Source organism: Schistocerca nitens, chromosome 6, assembly GCF_023898315.1.
Source record: "Schistocerca nitens isolate TAMUIC-IGC-003100 chromosome 6, iqSchNite1.1, whole genome shotgun sequence".
Lineage (NCBI taxonomy): Eukaryota > Metazoa > Arthropoda > Insecta > Orthoptera > Acrididae > Schistocerca > Schistocerca nitens.
Window position 1 is genome coordinate 497,788,641 of NC_064619.1, and position 20,911 is coordinate 497,809,551.

A 20,911-nucleotide genomic window follows, 5' to 3' on the forward strand; every position below is an offset into this window, starting at 1 on the left:
TTGAACTTAATTCATATATTTAATGTCTGATGGGTGGCAATTTTCATGTAGAACTTTTAAAAAGACATCATAATCGCCTTTGACTGTTGAAATCCATTTATTTTCACTATTGCAGTTTTGGCCTCGAGGCCATTATAAGTGATATAACTGCAAAAACACTGTGCTTTAGCATGTCAAGCATTAAAAATCATAAAAATTTCTGTGCTGAACCTTTTAACAATGTAATAGTTTTTCACATATGTTCCTACAACCTACTGTTTTTGTACGCTGGGAATATGAATGTATTGTGTATTTTCACACCAACTGCTTCAGTTCTCATGTAAATAGTGTAAAAGAGAAGTAGTTCGTTGGGATGTATGTTAAAAGATAGTAACATTATTTAAAGACTTGGAGAAGACATGACTCCGTGCTCTTTCTCTCCCCCACCTGCAGCTGAAAATTTTAACCAAGGAACGGTCATGGGTGGTGAGCAGTAAGCTTGCATTAAAACAAGAGTGCTGCTAGAACACTGCTAGTGCAGGAAGATAGTCATTGGTTTCTGTTAGTTCGGGAGACTATTTGAAAAGCAAAAATTTGTTGTGTTAATGATACAGCAGAAACTGGAAGTACTACACAAACTCAAAGAAGGTATTATTGGTATGCAAAATCTGGCATTGATCACAGTGTGGGTGAAACTGCAATATGTAGTATTCGGAAAAATAAAGACAAAATAATTCAATTTATTGGCAGTTCTGACTTGTCTAAAGGTTTGCCAAAGTGAAAGGCCATGAAAATATCTGCATACACAGAACTCAGTAAAGCCATTGCTGGAACGGTTTCAACAGAAAAGATAGAGCACACAAGTATCTGGCCCAATCATCGCTTTGAATCTAGATTAGCTCATTAGAGCTTTTTCTCAATCCCAGTGAAGTTGGACCTTTCCAAAGCATGGATAGGCACTTACTTTCTGGATCATAAATGAAAAACCAAGATTTGGCGCAGTATCACATTTTCCAAGAAAATAAGTATAATTTTCGGTGGTATTCAAAGTGTCAGTATAAACATTTTTGTTCAATCATGAGAATTTTCAACGCCAGTTTCTCACATACTTTTCTCGTATTAAACTGGCTATGTAAAATTTGCCTTACAGATTCTTTGTCAGTTCCTAAAGTTTCAGCAATCGGTTGAATCTTCAGCTGATGGTAAGATTACCTATTCTTCGATATTTTCATCTGTTTTTAGTGATGCATAGTGTCCTGCGCACGAGTCTAGTCGTCTTGGCCATATTGGAAAAATGTGAATAACTAAAAACCTCGCCTATGTGATAAACAGTCTTTGCTATACATTTCTTTTAATAAAACAAAAGTTTCAGCAGCAGGTTTTCAAAGATTCATATGAAACTTCACAACAATTTGTTTATCTGTTATTACACTTATCATTTTTCATGCAAAACAAAATAACAGATATTAAACGAAGTCCGCGGCCACTCTGGTTTGTCAGCATGCTGCATTTGACTGAGAAGGCTTCAAGCTTCATAAGTATTGGTGGTTTATCTTTGGTGTGTGCATACTTATGTGACAGCATCAGTCCCATCATTTTATAGCAATGCCTCATACTCAGTGCAGATAAACATTTGGAGGTGAAAATAAGATTTTAAGCATTGGAGTGATGATTGAAGCAAATAATGCTAGTTTGGAAAAATGTGGTGAAACAAGAATATTAGGAAATGGAACTACGGAGTAAATGTTACTCATCCATTTCCTTGTGCTTTTACAACTGGACGAAGTAATAGCTAGACTGAGTCACAGTCAAATACAAATTGCAAGAAAAATGAAATAAAGTAAGTTCAACAGAATAAATTCTGTGAAAAGTTAGTGATGCAGAGAATTGGGTGGCTCTGTGGTAAAGTGCCAGGTGTGAAATGTAACCTCTTAAACTAAATTATTTTATTTCTTAACAGTGAAATGATTTAATCTGGTTGCGATTAGATTTGACAAAATATTGTCACATAGAAGGAGGTGTAATCAGATGGATGATGAACAAACACTTCACTTAATGAAGGTTTATTCAGCACTTGCACATACATGAGTGTGGAGTGAACTGCCTGTGGCCAGAACACATACGGTATATATACAGTTACAGAACATTTCAGTACAATGATTCTTGACATTTGTGCATACTTCTAGAATGTACTTGAACGGAATATAGAAATCAAAATTCAACAGTTCAGATGAGTTTTCAACTGATACCCTCCATGCAACAGTTTAGTATATATAACCACCGTGGTGACTGTGCTACTCTGCTTCTTCTGCGACATTGTTCCCTCCTTATGAGATCAGCGTCTCAGTGTCCTAGTCCGCGAATGAGTCATCGGTCGTGCATACTCCAACTCCCGATTACTGATGTGATCTTCTTAGAACTTCCTTTGCCGCTATGCTCTTTGTCAACTTTCCACTTGTTGCCTTTCGCTGGAGCTTTGAATTTACCCTGGGTTGCAGGATCCTTATAGGGCTTCATTCGAAGGGCGTGGACCATATCTCGGACCTTTCGTCGCCTGGGCTCGGGGTTGAAATCTTCAACTTCATAAGTAACATCAGACAACTGTCTTACAGCCTTGTAAGGTCCAAAGTAGCGCCTGGTGAGCTTCTCAGAGAGACAAACCTTCGGAACAGGAATGAACATCCAGACTAAGGTCGCCAGGCTGGTAGACAACAGCACGGTGGCTCGTGCCGTAACTTTGGCAATCGTTTTCTTCACCGTGCGAAGTCAAGATAACTGCCGACCTTCCTCAGCTCTGGTTAACAACTGGCTGATGGAGCCGTTGTCCACGTCACCAGAATGTAACAGAAACACAGTGTCCATTATTGTAGTCGCCTCACACCCATGCACCAGGAAAAATGGCATAAATCCTGTGGTGTCTTCTTTGGCGGTGTTGTAGGCAAACATTACGAAATGTAACACCACATCCCAGTTGCTCTGCAGTTCTCGACAGCATGTCGGCCAAGGTCTTATTAAGGCTTTCAGTAAGCCCATTAGTTTGCGAATGGTAGGCAGTCGTCATGTGATTATTAATGTTGCACTGATGGTTTCTCTCTGTCACAAGATTCGATTGAAAAACTTTCCCTCGATCTGTAATTAACAACCTTGGGGCACCGTGTTTTAATACAATGTCTTCCATGATGAACTTGGCTACCTGGAATGATTCCAGCTGTTTTCACGGCTTTTGTAATGGCAGAGCGTGTCGGATAATCAGTTCAAACAATAATCCATCTATTGCCACTAGCAGATGTTGGAAATTGTCCGAGGAGGTCAATCCCAACACGCTGGAAAGGCGTTTCGGCTGGTGGAATTGGTTTGAGTCAGCCAGGTGGTTTCTGAGGAAGTCCCTTTCTCCTCTGGCACTCTCGACAGTGTGACACATAGTGACGGATACCCCTAAATAAACCTGGCCAGAAAAACTCTTGCAGATCCTATCATATATCTTAATAAATCCTAAATGTCCGGCCTCAGGTGTGTCATGGAATTTCTGTAGAACATCTAAGCGCCTGTATTTAGGAATCGCTGGGAGCCATCTGTTTTCAAACAGATCAAAGTTTTTCTTCCAAAGTTATCCATTACCTACCTTCCGATTTAAGGCAAGCATAATTTGAGATATCTTGGCGTCCTTCTGCTCAGCAGAGAGATCCTGGAGTGCAGACAGTCACTATCTTCATCAAAGTCTTGATTGCCTTGCACAGGGTTTCTTGAGAGGCAGTTGGCATCTTGGTGTTTTCTTCCACTTTAGTACACTAAGGTAATGTCATACTCTTGAAGACATAGTGCCCACCTGGCGAGTCGTCCTGTTGGATCCTTAAGACCTGTCAACCAACAAAGTGAATGATGGTTTGTAATGACTGAAAATGGCCTGCCATAGAGATACTGTCGAAATTTGCACTTGGCCCAGATCACAGCAAGACATTCTCTTTCTGTAGCTGAGTAGTTTCTCTTGGCTTCTGTAAGTGTCCTAGAAGCATAGGATGTAACATTCTCTTTTCCATCCGAGATTCGCACCAGAACAGCACCAATCCCATATCCACTGGCATCTCTGTGTAGTTCTGTAGGTGCTCTCTCATCATACAGACTAAGTACAGGGTCAGTCGTCAGAGCTTTTCGCAGCACTTCGAAAGAATCTTGTTGAGCACCACCCCAGATAAATTTAGCATCGGCTTTTAACAACTGTTGGAGTGGCCTGGCTTTGATACAAAAGCCTTTGATAAAATGACGGTAATAAGAGCATAATCCGAGGAAACTTCTCACATCTCTAATACTTTCAGGAATAGGAAATTCTGATACAGATCACACCTTCTCTGGGTCTGGTCACACACCTTCATTTGACACAAGGTGTCCAAGCATTTTGATTTCTTTTGCTTGAAAGAGACATTTTCTTGAATGTCCGCCTTGTTGGAGACACTTAAGAACGGCCCTCTGTCTTTTTATGTGTTCATCAAATGTCTCTGAGAACACTATAATGTCATCTAAATAACAGACACATCATCCACTTCAGGTGACTTAGAAGATTATCCATCATCCATTCAAAAGTTGCTGGTGCATTACACAATCCAAACGGTATTACCGTAAACTCATACAGGCCCTCAGGGGTGATGCATGCAGTTTTCTCATGATCAGGCTCATCTACTTAGATTTCCCAGTATACTGAGTACATGTCCATGGTTGAGAATATCCTAGCCGCCTTGTGACAATCTAGTGTTTTGTCAATTCATGGAAGAGGGTAAACGTCCTTTTTAGTTACCTTATTAAGCTTCCTGTAATCAATACAAAAGCGTCAACTGTCATCCTTCTTCCTCACGAGAACCATTGGTGACGACCATGGGCTCTGTGAAGGCTGAATGATGTCATTCTACATCATTTTCTCTAGCTCATCTCGAATTATTTGACGTTCCGTTGCTGACACACGGTATGCTCTCTGGCTTATTGGCTGAGGGTCTCCTGTGCTAATCCGGTGGTTCACAGTCAATTTGTGTAGTTCGTTCTTCACCTGTGGATTGAAGCATTCAGAGAACTTGAAGAATGGCAAGTAGCTTCTTCTGTTGATCCTTAGTGAGATCAGGTGATAGTCGAGCTAGAAGATCTTGTCTCATAGTGGTAGCGCTAATTTTGCCCACAGACTCGGCGTGGGAGGTTTCTATGACGCTCAGCTGTTCTGCAATTAACAACTCAACGTTTGCTACGCACATGCGTCTTAGAAAGATCTGCGGTTCTCGGTTACAGCTAACTGTCCACAATTCGAATCCACTCTTAAACGAGACAACAGAGGCTGGGATGACGAAGTTATTCTTCATTGGTATGCTTCTCTTTCATTCCACTACAAGAACCATGGGTTGATGCATGGCATGACACATGACAGTTACCTTTCTAGCGCTGACTGCAGGAATGATCACTTCATTCATCACACAGTCTCCCCACACTCGGATGCGCATCTTCTTGTCCACAGTACCTAATCTCGTCTAGCATAGTCTTCGAGTGACCACAATCTGTAATGGCCCGAGAAGCTTTGAGAAAGTCCCATCCGAGAACGACGTCATGACTACACTCTTGTAAGACGATGAATTCTAAGGGCTGTGTATGGCCAATTATACCCACATGAATGACACATCTTCCTGTAGGTTTTACATATTTCCCATTAGCCACCTTCAGTAGAGATGTTTTGCTGTTGACGAATATGGTTTTGTGCAGCTGGAAACGGTACTTCTCCGAAATGACTGAATATGATGATCCAGAGTCCACAAGAGCTTGGGCTGGCCGGCCATCCATGAGGATATCAACATAGTTTCCTATCATTTTTGTAGTGATTGGCGGCGGAGGATTTTTGTCTTCGGTGGCCGCACCTCCAAGGAAGGTCGCACCCTTTAGTTTTCCAGGTTGTGGCGGCTACGTGATCGGCTGGAGCTTCTAAACGGTGATGGAGACCTTGATCGGCATGTTGGGGAGTGTCCTCTCCAGCGGCTAGCTTGTGGTGATGGTGACCTACATCGTCCTGCACCCACATCTTCGTGTTCATCTTGGTCATCCCAGAGTTGGCGTTGGCTAAAATCGGTGTGCTGTCTTCTGGTGCAAGAGTCATCAAGTATCCGCCGTCTTTCTCGACAATAGTGAACCACGTCCTGGTCGTCTGCATGGAAGCATACTGGTTGGTTATCGTGGGTCCTCCTGACGTCAGTCTTCCTTGATGCGCAAACAGGTTCCTCATGTGGCATTGTAGGAATGTAACTTCACCTGGGTCTGAACTTTTTCACTGTTTTAAAGGGAAATGAAGGACGAGAGATTGGGTTCGATGTCTGTTCCACTTCCTCCCTTATGACCTCTTGAAGCTCTGCAATCCAAGTGCCTTCTGAACTTTCTTTCTCATTATCTGATGAAGAATACTTGTGAAATCAGTTTCTTCCTTTATCACAGATATCGATACGACTTTTGGAAGCCGTTCAAACTTCTTGCGTGTAATTCTTTTTTGATGCATTGTCTTGATATACTGACACCATTTTATGAAGTCGTCTGCGGTCGAAACCTCCTTCAGGAGTAGGGCTTGATACATGTCCTCAGCAACACCCTTCACAAGATGTGCAACCTTATCTTCCTCCTTCATTCTAGGATCCACTATTTTACACAGCTCCAAGACGCCTTCAATGTAGGATGCTGTAGTTTCTCCTGGATGCTGTGCCTTGCTCTTTAATTTGTCTTCGGCCTTGCGCTTCTGTCATTGTGTGTCGCCGAAATACTTACGAAGTTCCGCCTGGAATACTTCCCAGCTTGTGAACTTCTCCTCGTTGTTCTCATACCATTACTTGGCAGTGCCCTCCAAGTAGAAAAATACATTAGCCAAACACACAGTGTCATCCCATTTGTTAAATTTGGCTATATGCTCATATACCTTCAGTCACTTGTTTGGATCTTGGCCATTGTCACCATAGAACCTACAAGGATGTCTAATGTGGTAGCACACAGTTGCTGTCATCATAATGTCCTCTTCTTCTTCTGTCTCCCACAGATTTTGATCAGTTGAATATGGCTCGAACTCGGATTTCTTGCCATGTAAACGACGGCTCTGTCGTGGCCTGATGGGAGCCACTGCGCTTGTCGATAATGTGCCCTATCACAAGTTCCAGTACCCGGCGTCTCCACCAGAATAAAGTCATGTAGAAGAAGGTGTAATTAAATGAATGACCAACACTCACTTCACTTAACGAAGGTTTATTCAGCACTTGCACATACAAGAGCGCGGAGCGAATTGCCTCCAACCAGAACACATACGGTATATATACAGTTACAGAACATTCCTGTACAATGATTCTGGACATTTTTGGATACTTCTAGAATGTACTTGAACTGAATATAGAAATTAAAATTTTACAAGTCAGGTGAGTTTTGAACTGATGACCCTCCATGCAACAGTCTAGTATCACAACCACTACACCGTGGTGACTGTGCTGCTCAGCTTCTTGTGCGACGATATAAAAAGTTCGGAGGAGTGGTGTAATTCAGGTATATAACTTCTTCTCAATCGATGGCCTAGAATTCTTCACAAGAAAAGGATTTGGATGTGTATCCACAGTGTGAGCTAAGTGAAGTAAGTAAAAGATACATCAGTATACATTATACAACATTTTATTTCAACACGGGTGGCCAGTCACGAATAACATACCAACAATGAACCTCGAACTCCCCAGCTCTCTCTCTTATATACAGTTTCAGACTAAAAATCCAAATGTCTTGTGGTTTGATCCCTGCTCGGCCAGAGGTTTGTTCACTTGTCATTTCTTTCACCTTTGACCATGTTTGTTAATGTGAAAATCCAGAGTTGCACCTTTGGAGAGTTCACATTAAACGGTAGGTCAAAAGTCAGTTAAGAAGTCGGAGAAAGGCAATGGCAAACAACCTCAATTTTTTTTAATTTATTTATTTTATTTTATTTTTTTATTTTTTTTTCCGCTAGTAAAGTACTGTGTTGTTCAGGCCGCACTTCAGGTCAATAGCAGGTTTACTTTTTACATCACTCCTAAACAGCTCTAAGCAGAAATTCCAGGGAACTTATGCCTGGTTTTAGGCGTATTAAGAACAAAATATTTAATTATAGTAAAAGTGTGCTCATGGCATGATTAACTTTTGTAGGAAGTGAATTTATTATTAGCTGTTATGTCAAAATTTTGTATGATATTTAATATTTATTCTTATTTCCAGGTAGAGTGTTCCATGAGGAAGATGAAGAGGGAGAAGTATTCAATAACACATATCTTTCTGATGTGAAAGCTGGACGTTGTAACTTCAGAGTAGAGGGTAGTAACAATCGCATCTCTGAACTGCAATATCGGAACTCATTGTGTCCACCACATCTAAAATCATCTTACCCAGCAGAAACCCAGTTTCATGACCCTTCTGTGGTAAAGGAGGATGATATAAAGGTATGAAGATTTGTGTCGTGGATAAAATTGGGAAATGTCTTTTTTATAATCTAATAGCAACAATACTTCATATCATTTTTTACAGTGACAGACGCAATTCATATAGTGGTTAAGTAGATGCAGTTCAGATAGTGCTTAAGTAAATAATTAGGTGGGTCTTTAATAAAATGAGTTTACTGAGTGCTTGTTTAACTGATACATGCACTCTCATTTCTTTCATGAGGAATGAATATAAAATTAGTCACAACTGGCTTGTCAGTTGAGATGCTGTATAACATACTATCTAAAAACTCTGTATGATTCTATTAACAGCGATTTCTGTTGTTTTCTTTTTGTGTAATAAGTCTGGAAATTTTGGCAATGTTCCTTGCCTGTTACAGCTAAACTGCACTAATACTTATGTGTAGAGCGTAACATAGGTATTATTCTTGACTCCTAGAGCTAAGCAAGTTTTAATCAGTCGAAAATTTGGCATTTATCTTTTTATTGTGCCGATTTCAACAGTTGTATGTTATATTTGCAGCAGCTGTAATTAATGGATACTATATTTACTATTCAAATTATTGAAGTATGAATAAAATTGTCAGGCAATGTTAAGGGTATCTTTTCCATTTAGGTGAAGCAAGACTTCTATTTTTCACAATCCCCCCCCCTACAAATTTATCTCAGGAACTCAAGCAAAACGAGCAAAATAATCATTAAAATATTTAGCGCTCGGTTTTCTTTGATGCGGTCCTCTTCAAGTTTCTGGCTGCAAAGTATCAGTGTGCTGACAGAAGTGTCATTTAGCTTTTCACTCCAATTCAAGGTGAACTGCTGCTGCAGCAGCAGCTAATGTTGATCATTCTTGTGATTCAGCAATGTTAGGTACTGCTACCAGCTGAGCCACTCTCTCTACCATAATTGTGAATTGTATTGTATACAAAATACAATGGGGAAAAATCAGGATCTTTGTCAATTGTAAGCGTGTTGCATTTCGTGACCTCATTGACATTCGAAGATTTGTAGATTGCTTTGATTCTGTGGTCCCTCCATAATTCTTCAGGAGTAACATTTTGAATAGATTCCACAGATAATCACAGTATTGCTTGGAGGGAACCTAAAATTGTTTGTCCAGCCTCGGATTTGTCCATTTGACCTTAGTTTTTCATTGGTTGCTCAGTTCAGATGTTTTGCTACCTCATTTTCTTTTTATGTCAAAGGAATTGTCAACTCATGTCTAATTCCATTTGTCTTACAGAGTACCTTTGTAAGGTGGTTGACAATACTTTTCTATTATCTGTTTGAAATATTTTAATTTGTTGACTAATTTAATTTTCTACTCGTGGTTTAAATTGAAAGCAAGTGTCACAGACTTCTTTTGTTATTTTTAGCAAGTAACCAAATGATTTTCTTGACATATAAGCTGTAAAAGGGAGAAGATAACCTGCTCCTGGCCGCAAAGCTATACTCATTGGTCCACAAATATCAGAAAGTATTATTTCAAATAAAAATTTTGCATCTTTCATTTGGTATATATGTGTTTTAGTTTATGTTTGCCCAAATCTTTTTTTCTTCTTGAGAAACACATGTCTGCACAATTAAACTGTTTCTCTCTATTATGCCACAGTTTGTAATTATTGTTAATTTCTACAGAATCAGCATAACAACAAATTTCATCTGAACACACGCTCTTAGAATGCCTCAACACCTTACTCTGGTGAGGGTGGGATATTTCTCAGGTCAACCCCGAAATGAGATCCGTTGTGTCTGATCTTCCCCACACTACCCACTGTAGACTTCAATTGACCTCTGAGCCTCCGTAACAGCCTTTTTGAACCATATGACATTACCAGATCATTATCGCTACCTCAAGCTACCTACAACTGCAGTTGTTCCTGCCTAAAACCTTTTAGTCCTGTGCTTCCCCATGTACTAGTACTACTTCCAGCACCACTGTGAGTAATCTTACGACATAAAAGGCAGAACAAAAACTAAATCTATTCATCTTATTTACTAACATACATTTTTATACATGTTCGTTGCTCAACATTCTGTGTAGGAATGACCACCACCAAATGAAGTGAGTGCATGAAAGCACTAAGAACTGGCTATCTTGCGGACACCCAGAGCATGTGTTATGAGACCTGAGTGCCTGCTAAAAAAAAAAATCCTTAAGTGTTTCACAGAATCGAGTTTGCAACAAGAGAAAATCTGATTTGGTTCAAATGGCTCTGAGCACTATGGGACGTAACATCTGAGGTCATCAGTCCCCTAGAACTTAGAACTACTTAAACCTAACTAACCTAAGGACATAACACACATCCATGCCTGGGGCAGGATTCGAACCTGCGACCGTAGCAGTCGCGCGGTTCCAGACTGAAGTGCCTAGAACCGCTCGGTCACCGTGGCCGGCGGAAATGTGATTTGTCAATGAAATTGGGATTTTGGTACCAGCAGCTAAGAATAGTTGAATTTGCTACTGGAATGCATCTTAATGCAATGATGTTATTTTATCCTGTGTTAGGAGTTTATATAAACATGTTTGCCAAACAATCATCTACATTACTAATTGTCTGAGACAGTTGCAGGTTGACTGTCTAATGGATTCAGAGGCAACATAACATTTGACTTTCAGTACATCATACAATTATTGACTGAATTTAAAATGTTTGCGCACGCACGTGTGTGTGTGTGTGTGTGTGTGTGTGTGTGTGTGTGTGTGTGTGTGTGTGTGTGTTTGTAGCATGCATATTTCAAAAGGACCTATATTTTAGATATTAATGTTAATAATGTATTTGCAAATCTCTCTTGAAGAAAGACATAGTTAAAAGAAACATAAAAGTAGTAGTGTCACTAGCTTCAATTTCTGATGCACTGACACATTGAAATTGTCACACAGTTATTTTGTCATTAACAGCAACATTCATAAGCAAAACAAAGACATTCTTATGTAAAATTTCAGTGTAAAAGTGTACTGAAGTTACTTAGAAAAATATCATACTTCTCAATGAGAAATTTTTACACCAAGAAACTCGTAAGCTGCAGCCATGCAGTAGAAATGATAAGAAATGGAGGAATAGCTGTAGGGATTTAATACACCAATCGAAGTGTGACATTGGAACAAGGAGATAAACATCTCGTGAAAATAGTGGTATCATTAAACTCAAAACATCATATTGTCTTAATATGCACCTTTCCATTTGCCTCACATTTCTTTCCCAGCAACAATCAGTATCTTACACCTGTTATCCTTGCAGTCTCTTCATTTGCTATATTAGCAGCAGATTTACATTTTTGTGATTTCCTTCCTTCGTATGATTATCAAATTTTGTTGTTTATTTGGTTGTTTACAGTAACACAGTTCCACACCATTCTCTTTTAAAATGTAACTTATTTCCAAATGTCAAAGTTTACGCAAATGTATAACACATTAACCTGGTAAAATTTCATCTAGATGTTCTTATTTACCCCATTGTGTGTGTCCATAGAAACAGATAAATCTGCCATTGCGAAACTCGGACATACTGGGGTAAATATGTCTTCTGTCAGTGAAATCACAGTCTTGGCATTTTTCTTGATGAAATGAAGTTTTTTGCCTTTGCTTGTTTGAGGCTTTCGTGTTCGGGCTTTCTTTTGTTAATGTTGAGTGTCTCATCTCTCAGTGAATTGTGACAAACATTTTATCAGCTTTGTTGCTGCATTGGGATAAATACAGGCTTGAACTGTCACCTCATTCCTGCCTAATGAACTACACGAGTTGACACTTTGTCAGTATCATCATTAATTAATGTTTTTATTGATGATTATTTTCTTTTATTTGCAGTTGGGATTGATTGATATGGATCATTTTGATAGTTTAAGTACTAGTTGTCTACTACCAGAGGAAAAACCACGTAAAAAGGATAAAGGGCAGGTCTGTATGAGACATTCATCTTCTGCTGCTGCACAGTTTTAATAACCTGCACATCTTTTGAAAGCTGTTATCTTCTCTAGTGCATTTTCCTCTTGTCCTCCTGTAAATCATTCATATTTCTATTGATGCAGCACATTAATACTTCTATACTTCTTCTTAAATACTAATGGTACTGCTTTGCACAGCCCTGTGTAACATTTTTCACATAACATATGTCTTGTAAGACATCATTTTATGTTGCGACATTAACATAATTACAGATTATGGCTTACACACTTCTAGCGTGATATTGTTTAGCAATTATGATTTGCAAGTATAAAATATGTTTGGAAATCATGTGATGTTGATTTTAATCCTTGGTAGTTTTCCAAAGTGAGTTCACCTTAAAAGTATAAATCTAAATAATAGTTGTAATTCATTGTTTGCAAGTAGTAGGGAAAAATTGATTTTGCACTTAAATAAAATGTTGAACTGCTACTTTGCAGGTGTAGGTCATCCATACTTATCGAAAGACACTTGGGGGAATTTTGGGAGGGGGGGGGGGTTCTTGATCTTCCTCTAAACCCATGCTAATAAGTCAAAACAATATTTCATCGGTCTGGAATCAAAGGACCTTACAGATCAGTTCAAAAAAAATTTACTTTAAAGTTCTTCACAAACTTTACACATCGAAATGCGTGTTCAAGTTTATTCTTTTCTCTCAGTTAGAAAGTTACATTTAAATGAAGGCTATTACTAACAGCCGTCAGCAGTATTACTAAAGTTGTCAAGATAATGTCAGTATTTTAAAATGGGTTAAAAAGTCTTGATTGCAATAAAATATTTATTTGTAATGGTAACCAGTTTGTCAAAATGTGACATTCTTCAGACCATTTATACCACCCTACCATTTTAAAGTATTTCAGCAAGACTGCTGACTGTCTCCGAGAGAAATTTTCTATAAAGTTAATGATTGTGATAACTATATGTCGGTGTTTACACACACGACAGTTCTTGTTAATAAAGTAAACTCTGTATTACAAGACTTGTATCCGTAACTAATGGTCATTTATAAGACTATTGTTCACCGATACTTCTGTATCTCAAAGCTGGAAACTGTAAATTTTAATGAGTGTCCAACCTATTTTCTTCGTTTCTGAAACTTTATTCTCTACCCATTTTACACGAAGTTCATAAATACTGATTTGTGACCATTGTTTCTTAACATCCCCACAAAAGGTCTACTGCCATCTCTGCATAAAGATTAGTTTTCGCAGAAGTGAGGTCTCGCAGACTGTGGGTACTGTGATGTTTGTGTATGTCTGGTTAAGATTAACCATTAATACGTACTCATCTAGAGATAGATCGAGTCGAAAGTTGAACGAAGGGTAGCACTTTGAAGGACAGAGGAAAAAAAGTGCCAAGGGAAAAAAAAACTTTGCGATAATTGGGTTAGGTTGTAATAGCAATAGCGGTTTTCTTGCTGCCTGCGACAGGTCGTGCAAGGGTAGGCTTTGCTAGTAGTGGGTATCATGCAGGCCAATACCTCGTCATCGTGCGGTGGTTTTACTCGACGACTGTCGCTGGGTGCCGGTGTTGACTTCTCGGTGAGCGTCAGCATACCTGTAACAGTTAGGCGTCAGCATACCTGTAACAGTTAGGCGTCAGCATACCTGTAATAGTTAGGTTCATCACCGTTTTGTGTCCGATAGGTCATATATCAGATTCACAGTGTAGGGTTATGTTTGCGGTTTGTTTGTGCGTCAGTGTGTAAGCTTGTCGGTTTCCCTGCTGTAGCCTGTTGGTTGGCTTTAATAGCAGCTGGCATATCCAGTCTACGTTGCTGATACGCAGGGGCTTGCCGATGTTGTTTGTGGATGTATGTTAGCTTTCCATAGGTAGTTATGCCCTAGCTAGTAGATTTTTTTGGCCGCTAACGCTTCCACCTATGGTTCTGATCATAATTTCCCAGAGTAAGGATGAAAGGATTGTTGAAGTGTCTAAGAGTTCCTGTATAGTCGAGTGGCGTGTTTTTTGATCACCTCCTTGAGATTTTCAAGGCGGTATTCATTGTGAAGATCACAGTGCGTGTGTAGCGTGGAGTGTTGCTACTGATACGTAGCACTTTGTTTTGTATGATCTGCAGGCAGCACAGGTTTGTAGGAACTGTGTAATCGCATATGTCATCAGAGGTCTAATCAGTCTTATGTATATGGACCTCGAAACCCTCCTATTCAGGGTACGTTCCCTGTTGAGCATTGGGTAGAGTTGTTTGAGCCTCGCGTGGCATGCACTCTGTTGGCAGTGTGTTCATTGTGGTCCCCCCATGTAAGTTTCTGCTACAGCCAGAGACTGAGATATCTGACTTTATCTCAGAAATGTATTGAGCGTGCATGAAGTGTTACCTGTCGACAGTGTTGGTGTTTGCGCAGTACCTTCAGTCTGCTTGTGAACAGCACTGCTTCGCACTTGTCTATGTTTACTTTAATAAGCCATCTTTCCAACCAAGGCTCGGCAGTTCTGCGTGCTGTCTGTATATGTGAATTTATCTTAGACAGTTTCCAATCTTGCACAAGGATGGCTGTGTACAGGTTGAGCAAGATGGGCCCCAGCCTTGGGGTACTCCAGCGTGGATACTGTGTTGTGTCGATTGTTTGCCCTGCACATAGGTGTTAAAACATATGTTCATGAGATATGAGTTTATGAGACGTATGAGTCCATCAGGGAAACCAGCATTGCTTAGTTTGCTTATAAGGCCGTTGTACCAGAGATGATCGAAAGCTTTTTCAAAGTCCAGGAACATGAATCCTGTGACGTTGTTCATGTTGTAGCCGCGTGTTATATGTTCAACTATGTGGAGGAGGTTTTGTGTTGTGGAGTGGTAATTCTTGAAGCAGAATTGCTCTGGTCTTAGGGTGTCATTGCCAATGCAGTGCCTAGTGATGTGTTTAAGTATTACCTTTCAACAATCTTGCTGAGCGAGCACGGCAGACTGATGGGTCGGTAATTTTGTGAGAGGGAGTGATTTCCCCTTGCTTCCTGAACATCAGGACCTTTGCCACCTTCCAAAAGTCAGAGAAGTGTTGGAGTTTTAAGGTGGCATTCGTTATGTGTGCAAGATATTCTACAGCGCTATACGTGGCCTTCTGGAGGACACTGTTTTGAATGCCATCAGGCTCAGAGGCTTTCCTAGCATTGGTATGCTTAATAGCCCAAGTAATTTCGTTTGTACTAGTATGTATGATTTCATCATGCGAGGGCTGGGCTCCAAGATGTGTAACCTCCTGATCCGTTTCAAGAGTGAATACTGGATCTGAAGGAGCCAGATTTGGCATGAAAGACGCAGCAAGTGTTGCAGCCACAAGCTCTGCCTTCTCCTACACAGAGTAGGCTGCGCTGTCTGGTACCTGTAGAGCTGGAATGTAATGTTTCTCCCTGGTGAAGTGTCTGGCTAGTTTCCACACACCAGGATGGGTGGTATCTAGCCCGATGAGTTTCTGCCCCCATTGTTTGTTTCAAAATGTTTGTGTTTTGTCCCGTATTATACCCTGTAGTCTGTGGATGTTCAGTTTATAGAATAACTGTCTGTACGCCTCATTATGGGTCCTAATTTCTCATATTTTATCTTCATGGACCCTAGGCTAAATGTATATTGGCAGCAGTAAGATTGTTCTGCAGTCAGCTTTAAATGTCAGATATAGTGTTCCTCCAAAAGAACATTGCCTTCCCTTCAGTGATTCCCATTTGTGTTTTTAAAGCATCTCTCATAACATTTGTGTGTTGTTCAGTCCTACCAGAAACAAGTTAAGCAGCCTGCCTCTGGATTACTTCAGTGTTTTCTTTAATTTGACCTGGTGTGGATCCCAAGCATTTGAGCAGTACTAAAGTATAGGTCACACTAGTATCTTATATGTGGTATCCTTAACGGATGAACCACACTTTCCTAAAATTCTCCCAATAAACAGAATGTGACCATGTCCCTTCACAATCCTCATATCCTGGTTCCACCTCATATCGCTTTGTAACATTACGCCCAGATATTTAAATGACACAACTGTGTCAAGCAAGACACCACCAGTCTGTATCTAAACATTACAGGTTTGATCTTCCTACTCATACTTTTTACTTAAATTTTGCCACATTTAGGGCTATGTGCATTTATCCCACCAACTGTAAATTTTGTCTTAGTCGTCTTGCATCTTCCTACAGTCACTTAACATCAACACCTTACCATACACCACCGCATCACCGACAAGCAACTGTAGATTGCTGCCCACCCTGTCAACCAAATCATTTATGTATATATAGAACAACACCAGTCCAATCACACTTCCCTGGGCTATTCCTGATGATACTGTTGTCTCTGACAAACACTCGCCATTGAGGACAGCATACTGGGTTCTATTACTTAAGAAGTTTTAGAGCCACTTGCATGTGTCAAAACCTATTCTGTATGCTTGCACATTCGTCAAGTCTGCAGTGGGGTACCTTGCCAAATACTTTTAGAGAATTCAGAAATATGAAATTGTCTGTTGCCCCTCATCCATAGTTTGCAGTATGTCATGTGAGAGAGAATTTCACACAAATGAAGCTTTCAGAAACCATGCTGAGTCATGCACAGAAGTGTTTTCTTCTCTCGGAAATTTATTGTATTTGAACTGATTATAGTCAAACCCACATTCAACTGTTCGTGAACACTGATCATAGTGAAACCCACATTCTAATGTTCGTGAACAGCGGCCATCTCCTCCTCCATCCACACACAGCATGCACACATCTTACCCATTCTAGCAAGACTAACTGAAGAAGTAAACTGCAAAGGCTGACATGACAGATACGTAGATATGCAACTCCTTACCCTCCTGATGTGTCACAAAGACTGTGATATCTTAACGAACTGTATAGCTGGCTGTTCAGAAGAAATTACAATTGAGCTACAAACTACTCAACTTTACACTTCCAAAATGCGAGATTAAACCCCTTAAATACAAAATCGTGCACAAATTTAAGAAAAGGTATTACTAAGAAAACACAAAAAAAGTAAAATATATCACTTGCTGCCCTGGAGATGTCACAGGCGACAGCTTTCTCCGTTATTTAATTCTTTTATTTACTATGTGAAGTACCAAATGAAGATCTTAAAAAGAAATCACTGTTAACATATCTGCTTTCCCAACAATTTATTAATTCTTTAAGATTACACTCAATGGTATGCACGTAACAAATAGCTGATAACCCCTCTGCCTCCCTCCAAAGAAGTTTAATCAAATTCAGTTAAAAAAAATAAATGGAAAGAAATCGCTACGTCACCACAGCCAATTTGTCTTAATCTTAATCAATGATGTCACAGAGCTGGATCTCTTCAGGTGTTGGATGCTAACTACAATGACTCTTTCCACCAAATTAATCCCAATAGTCACTCATTGAACGTTTTGACTTTAAGTGGTGGCTAACTCTGCTTACCCGTTCTCACCATGGTTGAAAAGAAAATTATCAATCCCTGCTTAGAAATGATCTCATTGTGAAATAGTATACGTTACAATTTCCATAATTACGAACAAATTTAGAAGTCTGGTATCATTGAGCTAAACCTAATTATTCCAAATAGTAAGCTCCATGAGTAACGTCATACACCAGACAATCTCTGACCACACATCATTTCTATCCTCATGAGGGTGTCAAGTATTATCAGATTGTAAAGCCGGACATGTTGGGCTCTTACCTATAACATTTCAATAAACCCCCACAGTGTGCTTCACTCGAAGCATTTAGTAATTACCCATTTTACTTAGACTAAGTTGTTTCTGTTTCTAACAACAAAACACCATTTCTCTTCTGGTATAAGCTTAATGAAATCCACTACTCACTAATTTGCAACCAATGAGAAACAACTTCATTAACTGTTGGTTTTCCGACTGGTTATATCACTAACCCACCCTATCAAAGTCAGTGACAAAATAAAATTATGACCACCAAAAATCCAAATTACCTCCTAAACTGAATATCCAATATTGATCCCTGACAAACGTGCATCGAATTAGCCTATCTGAGGGTTCTATACAACAGCTGTAACCTTACTTCTGGTACCAGTTGCCCTATTTGTTCCATAGGTAAAACCAGATTACAATGTAACACATATAACCATTTGGAAACATTTAGGCTAATAAATGAATAGCATTCACTTTAATCAATTAATGTATTTTTGTTCGTGGCAGTCAAGTCGTTGTATAGCGACCTGCTTGCTGACTGCCCCTCAGCACCTTTCCCGCACAGCGTGTGATCATTTCTGATCACGCATACTGTCTTAACGAAATCTCTTGCAACGTGTTCTTCGTACATCATCATAAATACAAGAAATGTATGACGTATTAACACTAAGAATTGCCCTTTCATTTATTAATAAAACTTACAAGTACTGCTTTGTCATACTATGTGCTGAAGCAAAATTATATCCATAATGCTCCTTAGATTTCAAACTAGCACAATACAAACTTAAAGAGACTAATTACATGTGTTGCACAAAAACATGGGAATACCGCAAGAAGTGCATGCTTCAACATAAACGCAGAAGCTAGTCACACCTGCAGGTGTGACTGCTACATTTGTCCAGAATAACACCTGTGCAATGCTCTCAATATGTTGCAACTGTCAGCCGTGGTCAGAACAGTGTTCTGTGTAGTTGTGAGTGCATTATGTCAGAGCTAAGTGAATTTGAATGTGGACGAATTGTTGATGCTGGTATGGTGGGTGCTTCCATAACCAAAGCAACCGAAGTGTTTGATATTTCAAAAGGCACTGTATTGAAGATTTATACCACCTACAGGGAACATGGAAAAACATCTACTAAAGCACAACACAAAAGAAAACGTGTGTTGACAGATGGTGATGGAAGAGAATTGTGGGAAAAGTTAGAGGACGACAGCTGCAAAGTCGCTGCAGAACTGCATGTCACACTTAGGAACCTGTCAGCACCAAAACAACATGAAGAGGAATTTCCTAAGCTGGAAGTTGCAGAGTGACCTGGAAATACAAAAACACTCAACACTGATGCAAATGCCTATAACAGGAAAATGTGGTACTGAAGCCATAAAATCTGGACTGTGGAGAAAGTCATTTGGTCTTATGAGTCTCGTTGCATGCTGCTTCCGGCATCTGGCAGAGTTTACATCTGGAGTATTCCATCCCGAGGCGACGGTGCAGACTGCTTCCTGCCAGCAGTGAAACATGGACAACAACCATACTGTGGTACTCCATGGGCCCCATGGTTACTCTGCAACATTGCAAGGATTATGTGACCATCCCATGGTACCACCTTTGTTCTCCAGTGGTACTGCTGTTTTCAAGATGGCAGGTCCCCTGCTCATATAGCTTGCATTGTTCTGGACTGGTTTTGTAAGCACAAGGATGAATAGCTGCATCTCCCATGGCCACCACAGCCACCAGATGTCAATGTAACTGAGTCTTTGTGGTCTTCTTTGGAGAGAAGAGTGTATGATAACTTGGTCTCCATCATTAGTGCCTGAACTTGCCACCATTTTGCAGGAGGAATAATATAATAGTACCTTGAACACCATAGAAAACCTATATATATCCATTCCAAGATGACTAGATGTTTTGAATGCCAATGGTTTTCCTACACCATACTAGACATGGTAATGTGTTGTATCTTTGGTATTTCCATATTGGGAACTACAAACCAACATAAACTGACCAGCACACAGCACAAAAAGCCATTAAAAAAACTGGAGCATTGGAAATGACTTATTAGTAATCGGCGATTCCGTTCTAAAAGCCATTCATTTTAAACTGTTTGTTTACTTCAGAGTTACAGTGAAGAGGGTGAGCTGGTCAGCAAAACACAGATGTGATTCAGTCAGAGAAAACTATCCACACTCAGGAACTAAAATAAGCAGCATATTTCACAGAAGATCGATGAGTGAAAACTACAAAGACAAAACAAACTACAGCATCCATGATAAGTGTAATGGATTAGGAGCAATATTTGTACAAACAACATAACTTGTGGATGCTCCTGTATACTGGTTAACAACTCAATAGAATCCAAAGTAGGTGATGATTTTAATTTGCTAAATGAGGAACTCTTATTTCATTTTCTGTGTAGATTTAGAATGATTTAGTATTGTCATCTCAATAGATGAATTCGTGACTGCTACATAATCTCAAACATAAGAGGAAACAATGTAATTGCTGCTGATTTGAACATGGACTAAATTTATTGATTTAATTCAAGAACTTGGCTTTAGACCAGGGCTTAACAACTGGCCGGTTTTGAGCGCGAGTACTCGCGTCTGCTCAGGCACGTGCTCGCGAGCAAGTGCAAGGTCGCGGAGTAGGGAGGGAGGGGAAATGAGCGCACACGTTTGAATAGGGCCGCAGCTTGCCTATTGAAATCGCGCCGACTGTGTAACGTTTAAAGTGCTACGATCAGCTCTAACAGTCACTTCGCTGGTTAAGAATCATGTCAAGTCGCCGTTGTGTAACCCCAACCCTGCTTTCGCAGTTGGAAGGAATTTTATCTGTTTACAGAAAAAGATGGTGTTTGCAAAGTGTTTAGTATGTCACAAAACGCTGAATTCTTTTAGGA

The 20,911-nt window shown here is 39.8% G+C and overlaps 1 protein-coding gene across 3 annotated transcripts in view; it reads left to right on the top strand.

Moving 5' to 3' along the window:
* LOC126262468 (girdin) overlaps positions 1–20,911 on the top strand; it is a 242,450-nt gene that overhangs the window by 175,286 nt on the left and 46,253 nt on the right. For 2 of the 3 annotated variants that reach the window (XM_049959128.1, XM_049959130.1), the window contains 2 exons: positions 8,212–8,432; positions 12,238–12,327. In XM_049959128.1, coding sequence (XP_049815085.1) covers positions 8,212–8,432; positions 12,238–12,327 — 311 coding nt within the window. The remainder of the gene's footprint in view (positions 1–8,211; positions 8,433–12,237; positions 12,328–20,911) is intronic. The other variant, XM_049959129.1, reaches the window with a different exon arrangement.